Genomic DNA, 11,787 nt, shown 5'->3' on the forward strand with positions numbered 1-11,787 from the left:
TGAAATCTCACCCTGATCTTGTCTACGGAGCTAATGGAGACCTACAAAAAAGGTTATCACAACAATTCAGCTATTTCCCTTAGTTGCAGAGATATCCACCACTTGTCTACCAATTTCCAATCACCTGTTGGACTAAACTCCGCGTGATGTAAAATCGAATACTAAACTCGTTTGGGTTTCGACACAATTGCATATTCACTGTTATTGAAGATCCTCTGCTGAGGTCCTGTATTAACATTAGTGGCAGCATTTGTCTTCTTTCTGATGACCCCATACCCCCGGCTACTGTCATCAGCCAATCTGATAGCCTGAACATCCTCGACGACGTCGTAATCGTTCCATGAGGGACTCTCCAAAGAAACGGTCGGTGAATTGCACTGTGATGATGCATTTCTCATTGGTAAACTGAGACTCAAATTAGGGGCCTTGTACCCAGGATTGTTCAGCCTGTGAAGAGACCCAAAATGCTGAAGAGTATCATAATTGGCAGTGGAATCAGACTTTGTGAGATTATTATGAATGATCGGTGATGCTGTAACTGTTTCAGTTGTCGACAACCCTGTGCTGTTGGAAATCATCGTTTCGTATTGACAGTCGGAGTCCTCATCATCTTGGAGACGATCCCCAGACTCCTCGACGTTCACCTCGACCCAGTCCTCGTCGTCCTTCTTGAGATTTTTATCCTCGTTTCCATTTTCCTCGTTGGCGGGTCTCGGATTCTGGGGCTCAGGCCTGTCTTTCCTTTCTGTATGGACAACAGTGTCGATTCCGTGAGTCCTCCAGGCGTTGTTACGAACCTCCACGAGATCGTACGGATGTTTTTCGTCGTCCTGAGGAGATGATATCGTCTGGGATAATTTTCGGGCGGTCTCTGGAGATGTGTACGTAGCTAATTTACGGTATATGCCACAGCCAATGTCAGGGAGCTCAGGTGTGGTTTTGTGTTCTCGTAAACCTGGAATGAAAAATTTCCTAGGAGGTTTCGCGGGTTTGGCAGAGACGATGGGAGGGGGACTCCTGATGAAGGGTACAGATTCAATACTCGATGATGACGTCGAGCCCGGGAATATCGTCCTCTGGGAGCTCTGGGAGCTGGAATAATCTAGATCAATGAGATTCTGCGTTGGTGTTGGTGGAAGTGGGGACCTGGAGCCAGCTTCCATGGAGAGGGCAGCATGATACTGGACATCATTGAGATCCACCCCAGGCGTTGAAATTTCTCCTCGTAGGAGTTTCTTCATTGATTTCATTCTTGAGGATATGCATCTGAAGATCTCCTGCTGATTGCTGTGCTCCAGTCGGAATGATCCCTCCCCTGACTCACACTTTCTACCCGCCTCGAAGGTGAATTTACCCTCGCCATATCCATATTTTCTGATGTATCGATAGGGCCAGGTAAATCTCACGGTATCACCGTCCATGAGGTTCATCTCGGTGTCACCAACGAGAAGTGTGTAATTTTTCTCGTCCAGACGACAGCGTTTTGAGGCATCTGTTTCCACCAGTTTCACAGAGAAGAGACCCTTACCACTGGTACAGTAGAGGTCATTGTCCTCCTCGATGGTCTCCATCGAGGGTAGATCCGGGAAGGCGACGTGTTGAAAGGCTGTTATCCAGTCACGAGTTTCTCCCTCAGTTATGCACCCAAAGTGATGGGTCAACGATCTTGTCACCACCTGCAGGATATCACGAGTTTTTTCAAATTTTCTTTGCCCAGTGCATTAATCATTATTTTAATAATCTGTCAATATAATAAATGCAAAACATTTATTCAGCATTAAAATGAAATTTGAAATAATATATCTATTTGTTACGTGTGTTGTTTGTTTTCTTTTTGGGCCGATTGTATGTTTTTCCTCACCGGAAGGAAACACTCCGACTCAGAATTTCTTTTATCTCGCACCCATTGAATCACTCAAACGATAAAATTTTTAGATTATTCCTCACCGCAATAACTTTTGGCTGATTGCTCGGGCCGATTTTCACGCAATTCTCCAGGGTGATTATTCTAGGACTCAGCTGTTGTCCCAGAAAGTCCTCTTTGCTGTCCCAAATCTCTAGCCGCTCGATGCCGTATTTGCTGGCCTTGAAGAGCTGGCAATATCTCTTGTGCCATGTTTTCTTGAAAAAACATAAAAAATGAAGAGTGAAAATAAATCAGATAAATCTCAACTAAAATCTAAGCGAACAATTTTTTACTGAGCAAAAAAAATTCTTATTGAATTTCACGTAATTGTCCAGGACACGTAAAAATACTGTTTATAATTATCAATAGCAATTATTATTCATATCAAATCCATGAAAATTTAAAAAATGGCGTATAGCACAAATACCTTTTTTATGATTTATTTTATCATGTAAACATTTGAAAAATTATCTGCAAGTGAATCAGAGGCAAGGAGTGAACACTCGTAATTTTGCAGAATTTAACAATGCAGGGAGAAATGCCAGAGAAAAATGAAAATGAAAAAAAAAATACCTTGAGCTGTCCAAGAACCCCTTGAGGAGGGAACAACAGTAGTCCCTGCATCACAGGGTCCTCAATATCCATCTCTCAAATTTCTTATCACAACTCAAAGATAACAGGCTCCGAGAAAAATTCCCCTTCACTTTGCTCTTTACCTAGAAATCCTCACCCAGGCAAAACCAGATATCTCAACCTGAAATTAATGACATACAGAATAATAATCCAACACTTGTAACAACACATGAATTCAATATCTCGGAATGCCAACAGGAAGCTAAACATGAATCATGCGGTGAAAATGCAATGCCTCTAGGACAAACTTGACAAGTTTCTCGTTATCTCGAAATAATAAAAAATAAAATACGACTATCTTCCACTTCCCTCCATCCAGGCCATCTCATGAATATTAAAAATTACAGCGCAATAGACAAAACGTTATTTACATCTTCAAGTAGAAATGGATTTTGCACATGTCCTAGAGACAGTGAGACACGAATTATTTTTCATACTTACGAATGACAATTCATCATCCCAAACAAATATCTTCAACTTTCGTTCTCTCTTCGCATTCCCCGAATTTTTTTTGCAATTTATCGAGGATTATGGATTTATTGAACTGTTTATTCGCGTTTTATCGTTGGACAGGTCGTGATATTATCCTGAGGTGTCCTGTATTTTCTTGGGAGTGAATGGCAGACACCAACTCTTTATGCAGACTGCAACACATGGGAGAGTGCACGCATATGAGAGGAGCGCCCTCAAGAATTAATAACTTTTTCTTTTATTTTTATTGGAATTTCACTCGGTAAAACAGAAATAGTGGTCACACGTGTGAGAGATGGGAGATAAGAGACATTATAAAATCTCCAATCATTAGTGAATGATTTTTCATTATTTTCGTTGAACAAAGTCGAGTGATATCTAGTGAATTGATGGGCATTTAATTGATCTTGGGAAAATTCCGGAAATTTGGTGGAATTTTCAGGGTTCAGGGATAACCTCAAAATGTATCAAGGGAAGAAAACCGGCAATGAGAGCCCCAAAACTGTGTTTTGGTCGTCAATGATTGTAAGTTGATTATTTTTCTCGAAGAAACGTAAAATTTTCTTGAATTTTCATTCTATTTCGATTTTTTTACTCTTTCCCACCGAATGGCATTCTATTTTTCAAATCTGAAATTGTCCAACTCATTGCGTCAGGGCGGCAAATTATTTTTCCAATATTTCTTAACAATTCCTTTTGTCATATTTCAAAGTTCAAATTTATAAAAACCTTGAATTGGAGAAATTCTTTTGAATGCATGTGGAAATACAAATTATTCGACGTGATAATCTCAATTTTTTAAATTCTTCAGTATTTTAATGAATTATCGAAGAAAAATAATTCTAGAAGATATTGAAAAATCAAAGAAAATATTTCAAATGCTTCAGTCCGGAGCAGCTGCTGGGGTGGTTTGTGACGTTGTCTTCTTCCCCATGGACACTGTCAAAACGAGATTGCAAAGTCAGCATGGATTTCAAAAATCTGGGGGATTTAAAAGTCTTTACAAAGGCCTGGGACCAGTAGTCGCTGGATCAGCCCCAATAGCTTCTCTGTTCTTCGTAACTTACGAGGGCTTCAAGGTTTTAGTTACTCCAATGGTTGACGTCAAGTATCACAGTTTCGTTCATATGGGAGCTGCTTCTTGTGCTGAAATCATATCCTGCCTCGTTAAAGTACCTGTGGAAGTCCTCAAACAGAGGAGGCAGGCTCTCCTGGCCAATGCCCATCCAGTATCCCTCGGTGTCAGAACACTTTATAGAGGATATGGAAGTACTTTACTCAGGGATTTGCCGTTTGGCTTTCTTCAAATGCCCCTCTGGGAGTACCTGAAACTGTGCTGGAAGAGGAAAAAGGGAAGGGAGTGCACTCCTTTTGAAGGTGCCACTGCTGGAGCCCTGTCGGTGACTGTTTCTGCTGCTGTTACCACTCCCCTAGACGTTATCAAAACGAGAATAATGCTGGCACATCAGTCACAGAAAAGAGTAAAAATCATCTCAACGATGAAAGAAGTTTATAGGGAAAAAGGATTGAGGGGATTATTCACTGGCTGCACATTAAGAGCTGTTGGTTTTACTATCGGAGGATTTGTCTTCTTCGGAATTTACGAACAATCAAGATACGCCTGCGCTACGTTAATTTTCCCAGAGTCTTCTGTTATTAATTAATCCATTCTTTTTCACATTAGATCCACGCCCTTTAATTCAAATTCAAGGTGGTGTGGAAATTTTATTAATCCCTTAGATACAATGGAGCACCAAAAATAGAAAATAAAAACCCATAATACTGTGGGTTTCGAGTGAGAACTTGAAATTAATTTTTCTACGTCACAAAAATCACTAAATTCATCTGTTATAAGATGAAAATAAGAAGATCAGAGATTAATTTACAAAATCTTTATTGGAATTCGCCTATTTGTATATAACATTTCCAATAAATCTATCCTGCGTAATAAAAATATCGCTATCTCCCAATGTCTTCAGCCTTTTCACTGGTATGAGCATTAAATTAAATGTAATCCTTGAGTAATTGATCAATTAACACTCCGTAAATTTCTCATTTGTGAAAATAGATAAAATAGTCCTCGCCCAGACCCTTGATTTCTCTTTTTATTTTTTTCTCGATCCTAGAGAGTATTTCAGCATTTCGTTTGTTTATGAGGGATTCGGAAAATTCCGTGAATGTTTTTTTCTTAAGGAAAATTCATCTCCAGCGGAAGCACGCACACCATGAGGATCCTTTATCATTTACTGAAATAGTTATCAACTCCTGTTTAAGTTCTTCACGATTACTAGGATCCATTGAAAAATCCTTTGCTATTTCTTGGAACATTTCAGCTGGAAAATAAATGAAACAATAAGAAATAGTTAAACAAAGCGATAAAATTAACAGATCATTTTTTTTGCGTACATTTATTCTATTATGTGTGAATATCATCGCTCTAGAATAGTTATTAAAAATATTATGCGTTGAAGGAGAATATAAAGAATGAAGGAAACGCATTGCTGATTTAATTAGTATTGCTGAGATTGGGAATAAGAACTTACAGATGTTCTCTCCAGTTTTACTTGACGTAATATACCATTTCGATTGAATTCCAGAGGCATAAAGTTCCACAGCCTCTAAACTCGGAGATGGGGTCTCTCCCATTAGCAACAAATCACTCTTCGTGGCGCAGAGATAAATTTTACATTTTTCTTCAACACTTCTGAGTTCTCTAATCCAGTGTTTGGCTCGATTGAATGTCTGCTGGTTGGATATCTCGTAACAGACGATAGCTGCTCGTGCTCCACGATAATAAATTTTAGTCATTGAGTCGTACCTAAATTCATGACGAGAAAAAAAAACATTTTTTGACTAAGCAGTTAACAATTTCTATGTCAATGGTCAGAAAAAATTATAACACCAGATTAATTAATAATAAATAAATGAATTTACCGTTCACTGCCAGCCGTATCCCAAATTCCTAAGACTAATTTCTCACCGTTAATTTCGAGTTGTCTAGATGCAAATGCTGCTGCAATAGTCTTAAAATCAATTTTCTAAATTAATCATCTATCTCATTACTATCAAAATTAACTTACGTTTTGATACTTGAGTGACTCGTTAAACCTCTCATTAACAAATCTCTCCATGAGACTTGTTTTTCCCACAGCCCCGTCCCCCAAAAGTACAATTTTCATATCGACTCGATGCATTTTGAATAAATCCCCTCAATTGACGGATAAATTATTCAATTTGATGAACAATACTGTAAACATTCCCCGTGTCTTTATCTAGCTCTGAGTCATCTTGGAGGTTATAAGCCATGAAATGTCACAGAAATTTTCGACGAAAATCATGGAAACCTCATAGTTTATCTAGACGACAGCATGACAAGCACTAATTACTGATCGATTATTGATCCTTGACAGGTGTACTACAGCCACCAGCAATACAACAACAAAGGCTGGGATTTTTCCCCCTCTACTGCTCTCAAATGGCGCTAGTTTTGTTTTTTGTTCTTGACATTGACGGTCCTGTGCAATTATTTTATTAGCGCTGCCGCGGTCGCTGAAGCAACCGAGACGTTGATAAAATTGGCATTTTCAAATGCATTTGCGAATGTTTTATCACCTCCCCATATAAATCCTCTGCGATATCTCCATCTCGAGGTGCTATACACTCATCTGCTAAATATATCTTGCATTCGTTGCTATTCAATGTTTCATCCTCAACAGGTAGTAGAAATTGGGCAAATTCATTTTCTTCTCGTAAGGCATGCATATTCTCTGGCAGAGTGAACTTGATAAATTGCAAATGATCATGGATTTGTTCCGAACATTAAAAAAAAATGATGAAAATATTACTGGAATGGCAATTAATAAATAACTCTTCACACTTAAGGATCGATAACAGATTTATTTTTATCAGAAAAAACGAACCGAGGAAAATTCACTTCCTCATGACGACAAATGGAGATAATAATCCACACACTTATGTACATAAAAATAAAAATGAAGAATCATTGACAATGATCTGAGGATATCGCTGAAATCCTTAAAATCTGCATTATTCTTCAGGCCAGGGTTTGCCAATACCTTGACTGGCTCCCATTCTGGACGGATCCTGACTGGGATAATGAATGGGAGCAGTTCCAGGTGGGAAAATGGGAGCAGTCGCTGTAGCAGCAGCAATCTGTGGTGGGAACATAGTGAATTGAGGGGCAACAGGTGGTGGTGGAATCATCATAGGAGGCATCATGCCAGGAGTCGCTTGAAGATTGAAAAAATTGTTGCCCATAGCCTCTGGTGGAGGTGGAAGAGCACCTGGTAATCCAGGAACGGGTTCGAGAATTTCTCTGGTTGCCTCAGCAGCAGACACTGTCTGTCTCCCCTGAGACCTGCCCCACTTGATGGTCAACCTTCTTCCACCGAGTATGAGTTTATTAAATGTTCTTTCAGCAGCTGCTTCAGCTGCATTTCTCTGCGTGTATTGTATGAATGCACACTGCTGCCGTGGTACCATCGTCACAGATCTAATCTCTCCATACTGATAAAAATGATCCCTCAGCTGTTTCTCAGTCAGTACATCACCAAGATTACCAATATAAAGGGTTGTAATAGATTTGTCCTCGGGTGGTTCTAATTTTGGCATCGCTGCTGCTCTTCTCATTAATTTATCAGCAACTGGATCATTCGTACCGTAATAACGATCCTTGATGTTCTGATCTGCCAATGGATCGTCTGGATCTGTTGGCTTTTCGTGACGATATGGACACTCCTCTCCTCTCTTGCACTCTCCTTTGACCCAGAAAGAACATATGTGCGGACGATTTCTCTTGTAATAGGGGCTCGTTCTCGCGAGCTTCATCAGAAGATCTGAGGCTGCTGCTGATTTCCCAACTGCTCCTGCTGGACTCGTTGCGTCAATCTTACCGATTTCTTTGTCAATATTTTGCACGTAGTACTCTTTGTTTACATCTGATCGTGGTATGTCATCCTTGATTTTCAGAGCAGCATCACGAACTTGAATTGGCAGACCGTATTCAAGGTCTAGTAGACAGGTTTGGCACACGTTTTTCAGGCGACTGCAGGTCTGACACACTTCGGTTTTCTTGAAACGCATCCTCGCACCTGGACACCAACGGAATACTGTGAATGGACGAACGCAGATTTTGCACTCTTTTCCGTATTTTTCCTTCGTCTGAAATTAAGGAAGAAATTGTTAATTGCATATTTTTGTAAATTCTGAAGAAATTATGAGTTCTTAGGAAAAATGGAACAGAAATTCCCAAAAAAAATTGTTCTTTTTGTCGAAACAGGACAGGACAAGACCAGAGTGATTGAAGAAGATCGATTTCAAGAAATTGTCAGAAGGGGCTTGTGCCCGACATTTCTGTTGGGACGCCATTACGAGAAATTGGTTATCACCAATTAGTAATCACTGAAGGATCACTCACCATTCGTATATAGGGGTTGTCTCCGAGGCATGTTTGACAGAGAATAGGAAACTCCTGAAATGCCAATAATTATTAAAAATCCACGAAGAAAGTTAAATAATATATCATTTCCAAATGCAAGATAACATACAGCGTCTTCCCAATTTTGTCTGTTGTACGTGTTTGTGGTTTTTGACATAGCCATGATGTCTCGATGTTTTTAACACACACTGGAAAGTCAAGGGCCAACTTTATTTCCTCGAGATTGCAAAAGTTATAACACAAGATATCGATAAAGATTTATTCGGATATTATTGTCACTTCGATGTCCACACAAGAGTCCACCCAAAGAGGATTGACTAAAGTAGAGTCTCAGTTCTGCGGGTTTGACTGACCCCAGAGGCATTGTAGTACTGCACCCCAAAAGAGGGAGGGCGCCACACGCAATGCTGGGGTGTATCTGTATACACGTCAGCCGACTTGCTAACTGCCTCAGTAGCAGTCCCGCTGTCAGAGGGACCAGTCGATGGGGTGGATGATATTTTCTGACTTACAGAATTGGTCGTCACTGAAATTTTTAAATTTTATGGAGCCACTTAAATTTTTCGCCCCCATATGACCCTTAACCAAGTCCAATTAACCCTTAACCAAAACAAAATAACCATTAACCAAGAAGTATCAGGAGACCATGAAAATCGAGGAGGTATTAACTGAAATTTGAAAATTAGAAATTTTCGAAAAAGTATCAGGGGAGGATGAAAATGGAGGAGGTATTCACTGAAATTGGAAAATTCGAAATTATTGGAAAAGTATCAGGAGAACATGAGAATCGAAGAGGTATTCATTGAAATTGGAAAATTCGAAATTTTCAAAAAAGTATCAAGGGAGCATGACATTTGAGGAGGTATTCGCTGAAATTAAAAAATTCAAAATTTCTGAGAAAGTATCAGGGGAACATGACATTTGAAGAGGTATTCACTGGAATTATAAAATTCAAAATTTCTGAAAAAGTATCAGGGGAACATGACATTTGAAGAGGTATTCACTGGAATTATAAAATTCAAAATTTTTCAAAAACTACCAGGGGAGGATGAAAATTGAGGAGATATTCACTAAAATTTGAAAATTCGAAATTTTCGAAAAAGTAGGGGAGCATGAAAATGGAGGAGGTATTCACTGAAATTGAAAAGTTGAAAATTTTCAAAAAAGTATCGGGGGAGCATGAAAATGGAGAAGGTATTCACTGAAATGTGAAAATTCAAAATTTTTGAAAAAGTATCTGGGGAACATGAAAATTGAGGAGGTATTCAGGTAAATTTGAAAATTCAAAATTTTTGAAAAAGTATGAGGGGAGCATGACAATTCAGGAGGTATTCACTGAAATTGGAAAATTCGAAATTTTTGAAAAAGTGTCAGGGGAACATGAAAATTGAGGTCTTCACTGAAATATAGAAATTCGAAATTTTCAAAAAATTATCAGGGGAGCATGACAATTGAGAAGGTGTTCACTGAAATTGAAAAATTCAAAATTTTCAAAAGAGTATCGGGAGAGCATTAAAATGGAGGACGTATTCACTGAAATGTGAAAATTCAAAATTTTTGAAAAAGTATCAGGGGAACATTAAAATCGAGGAGGTATTCACTGAAATTTGAAAATTCAAAATTTTTGAAAAAGTATCAGGGGAACATGAAAATTGAGGGGGTCTTCACTGAAATTGAAAAATTTTAAATTTTCAGAAAATAAAATTCACCCAGTTGATTGGTCGCTCTGACAGCAGGACTGCTACTGAGGCAGTTACCGAGTCGACTGACGGGCAGACACCCCACCATTGGGGGCGGCCACCTCTTTCTCTTGGGGTGGGGTACTCCCCCAGAACTGAGCCGCTCAGTGGGGGTTTGAGTGACCCCACCGGCATTGTAGTACCTCACCCGGAGAGAAAGAGGGGGCCGCACCCAATGATGGGGTGTCTGTCTGTCAGCCGACTCGGTAACTGCCTCAGTAGCAGTCCTGCTGTCAGACGGATCAGTCGACGGGGTGACGGTTATTTTCTGCTTTACGAAATTGGTATTCACTGAAATTTGAAATTTCGAAATTTTTGAAAAAGTATCGCCAATAATTTCGAATTTTCAAATTTCAGTGAATACCTCCTCCATTTTCATGCTCCCCTGATATTTTTTTAAAAATTTCTAATTTTCAAATTTTACTGAATACCTCCTCGATTTTCATGGTCTCCTGATACTTTTTGGTCAAGAATTAATTGGACTTTGTTAAGGGTTACATGGGGGCAACGAATTTAAGGCCCGGGTGGAGGGATTTTTGCCCGACATGTCCCTAGGAAATTCCCTAGAAAAAACGCGTTTTACGGGGAACTAAATACCCGCCCCTGTAGACCCTCAAAAAATATCATCGTAGGGTCAATAGCTAGATAATTATGTTTACCGGGCCGGTAATTAGGTCTCAGGGGTGGGAAATTGAGGAATGAACGTGTAAATGACGTTCAAAGAGACCCCCTAGATTTCACCAAGATGAATTCTCCAATGATCGTTTGGGGAAAAATATGGCGGCTCAATCACTGCGGAATAAAAACACTCCCCACAATTTACACATCCACTTCTCACTCGCGACACCCAATTACCGGCCCGTGCACACAATTATTACATTTTTCGCGATTTTTCCCGGAAAGATTCGATCCACTGAATGCCCGGAATTTAGGTTCGCGAGTACGAAGCGATTAGCTGTCAATTTTAGAGAAATTAAAATTAGGCAGATGGCGATAGTGGGGCCTTTCAATTTCGGAAAGGGAAAAATGAGTTTCACGGCAGAAGTGATCAGGAGCGGACGAAGGAGGGACTTTTGGGCGAGTAATATCCCAATGGAGGGATACGAATAAATAGGATTGGGAGGGTGAATGGCTAAATTAGGGGTTGGGCAGAGGCGTGAAGGTAGAGGGTGGGTGTAAGGATGAAGCTGGAATTGAGAAAGGGGTATGTGTATAAGCATGGTGTTTGTAGGCATGGTTAGGAACGAAATAAAGGGATGAAAATGGGATGAATGCTAGCAAAAAATTGGGGGGTTTTATTGTCGCACTCCGACGCATAGGAAACGAGATAATCGCAATTTTATAAATTGAAAAAAAAAATGCACCTATACCCTGCTTTATATGTTGGATCGATGCGTTTCGCGGTGATATGGACGAAAATACCCTTATTTTCACGCTAGGACCCATAGAAAGAGAGAAAATCGAGTTTTTCTAAATCGAAAAAAAATTCGCTCAAATCGAATTTTCGATACATGGAATCGATGCGTCTCGACGAGATATAAACGAATCTGGCCGTATTTTTGCGCTACGACCCATAGGAA

General features: G+C 39.6%; 4 protein-coding genes across 4 annotated transcripts; 1 reads left to right on the forward strand and 3 right to left on the reverse strand.

Moving 5' to 3' along the window:
- Window positions 1-48: 48 nt before the first annotated feature.
- On the reverse strand, window positions 49-3,191 carry Dok (docking protein homolog). Its single transcript, XM_011304503.1, has 4 exons — window positions 2,981-3,191; window positions 2,480-2,660; window positions 1,948-2,121; window positions 49-1,676 (listed from the first exon to the last, which is right to left on the reverse strand). The coding sequence occupies exons 2-4, from the start codon at window positions 2,549-2,551 to the stop codon at window positions 162-164; spliced, it is 1,761 nt and encodes a 586-aa protein (XP_011302805.1). The 5' UTR covers window positions 2,552-2,660; window positions 2,981-3,191; the 3' UTR covers window positions 49-161.
- A 73-nt stretch (window positions 3,192-3,264) lies between these two features.
- Window positions 3,265-4,777, forward strand: LOC105266383 (S-adenosylmethionine mitochondrial carrier protein homolog). Its single transcript, XM_011304504.1, has 2 exons — window positions 3,265-3,535; window positions 3,898-4,777. The coding sequence occupies exons 1-2, from the start codon at window positions 3,473-3,475 to the stop codon at window positions 4,672-4,674; spliced, it is 840 nt and encodes a 279-aa protein (XP_011302806.1). The 5' UTR covers window positions 3,265-3,472; the 3' UTR covers window positions 4,675-4,777.
- Window positions 4,778-4,887: 110 nt separating this feature from the next.
- On the reverse strand, window positions 4,888-6,510 carry LOC105266384 (ras-related protein Rab-24-like). The gene is made up of 4 exons (XM_011304506.1): window positions 6,091-6,510; window positions 5,945-6,033; window positions 5,554-5,828; window positions 4,888-5,343 (listed from the first exon to the last, which is right to left on the reverse strand). The coding sequence occupies exons 1-4, from the start codon at window positions 6,202-6,204 to the stop codon at window positions 5,210-5,212; spliced, it is 612 nt and encodes a 203-aa protein (XP_011302808.1). The 5' UTR covers window positions 6,205-6,510; the 3' UTR covers window positions 4,888-5,209.
- Window positions 6,511-6,894: 384 nt separating this feature from the next.
- LOC105266385 (pre-mRNA-splicing factor RBM22) lies at window positions 6,895-8,806 on the reverse strand. The gene is made up of 3 exons (XM_011304507.1): window positions 8,578-8,806; window positions 8,448-8,501; window positions 6,895-8,191 (listed from the first exon to the last, which is right to left on the reverse strand). Exons 1-3 carry the CDS (start codon window positions 8,629-8,631, stop codon window positions 7,058-7,060), a joined length of 1,242 nt encoding a protein of 413 aa, XP_011302809.1. The 5' UTR covers window positions 8,632-8,806; the 3' UTR covers window positions 6,895-7,057.
- Window positions 8,807-11,787: the final 2,981 nt, after the last annotated feature.

Source organism: Fopius arisanus, unplaced genomic scaffold (genome assembly GCF_000806365.1).
Source record: "Fopius arisanus strain USDA-PBARC FA_bdor unplaced genomic scaffold, ASM80636v1 scaffold00038, whole genome shotgun sequence".
Lineage (NCBI taxonomy): Eukaryota > Metazoa > Arthropoda > Insecta > Hymenoptera > Braconidae > Fopius > Fopius arisanus.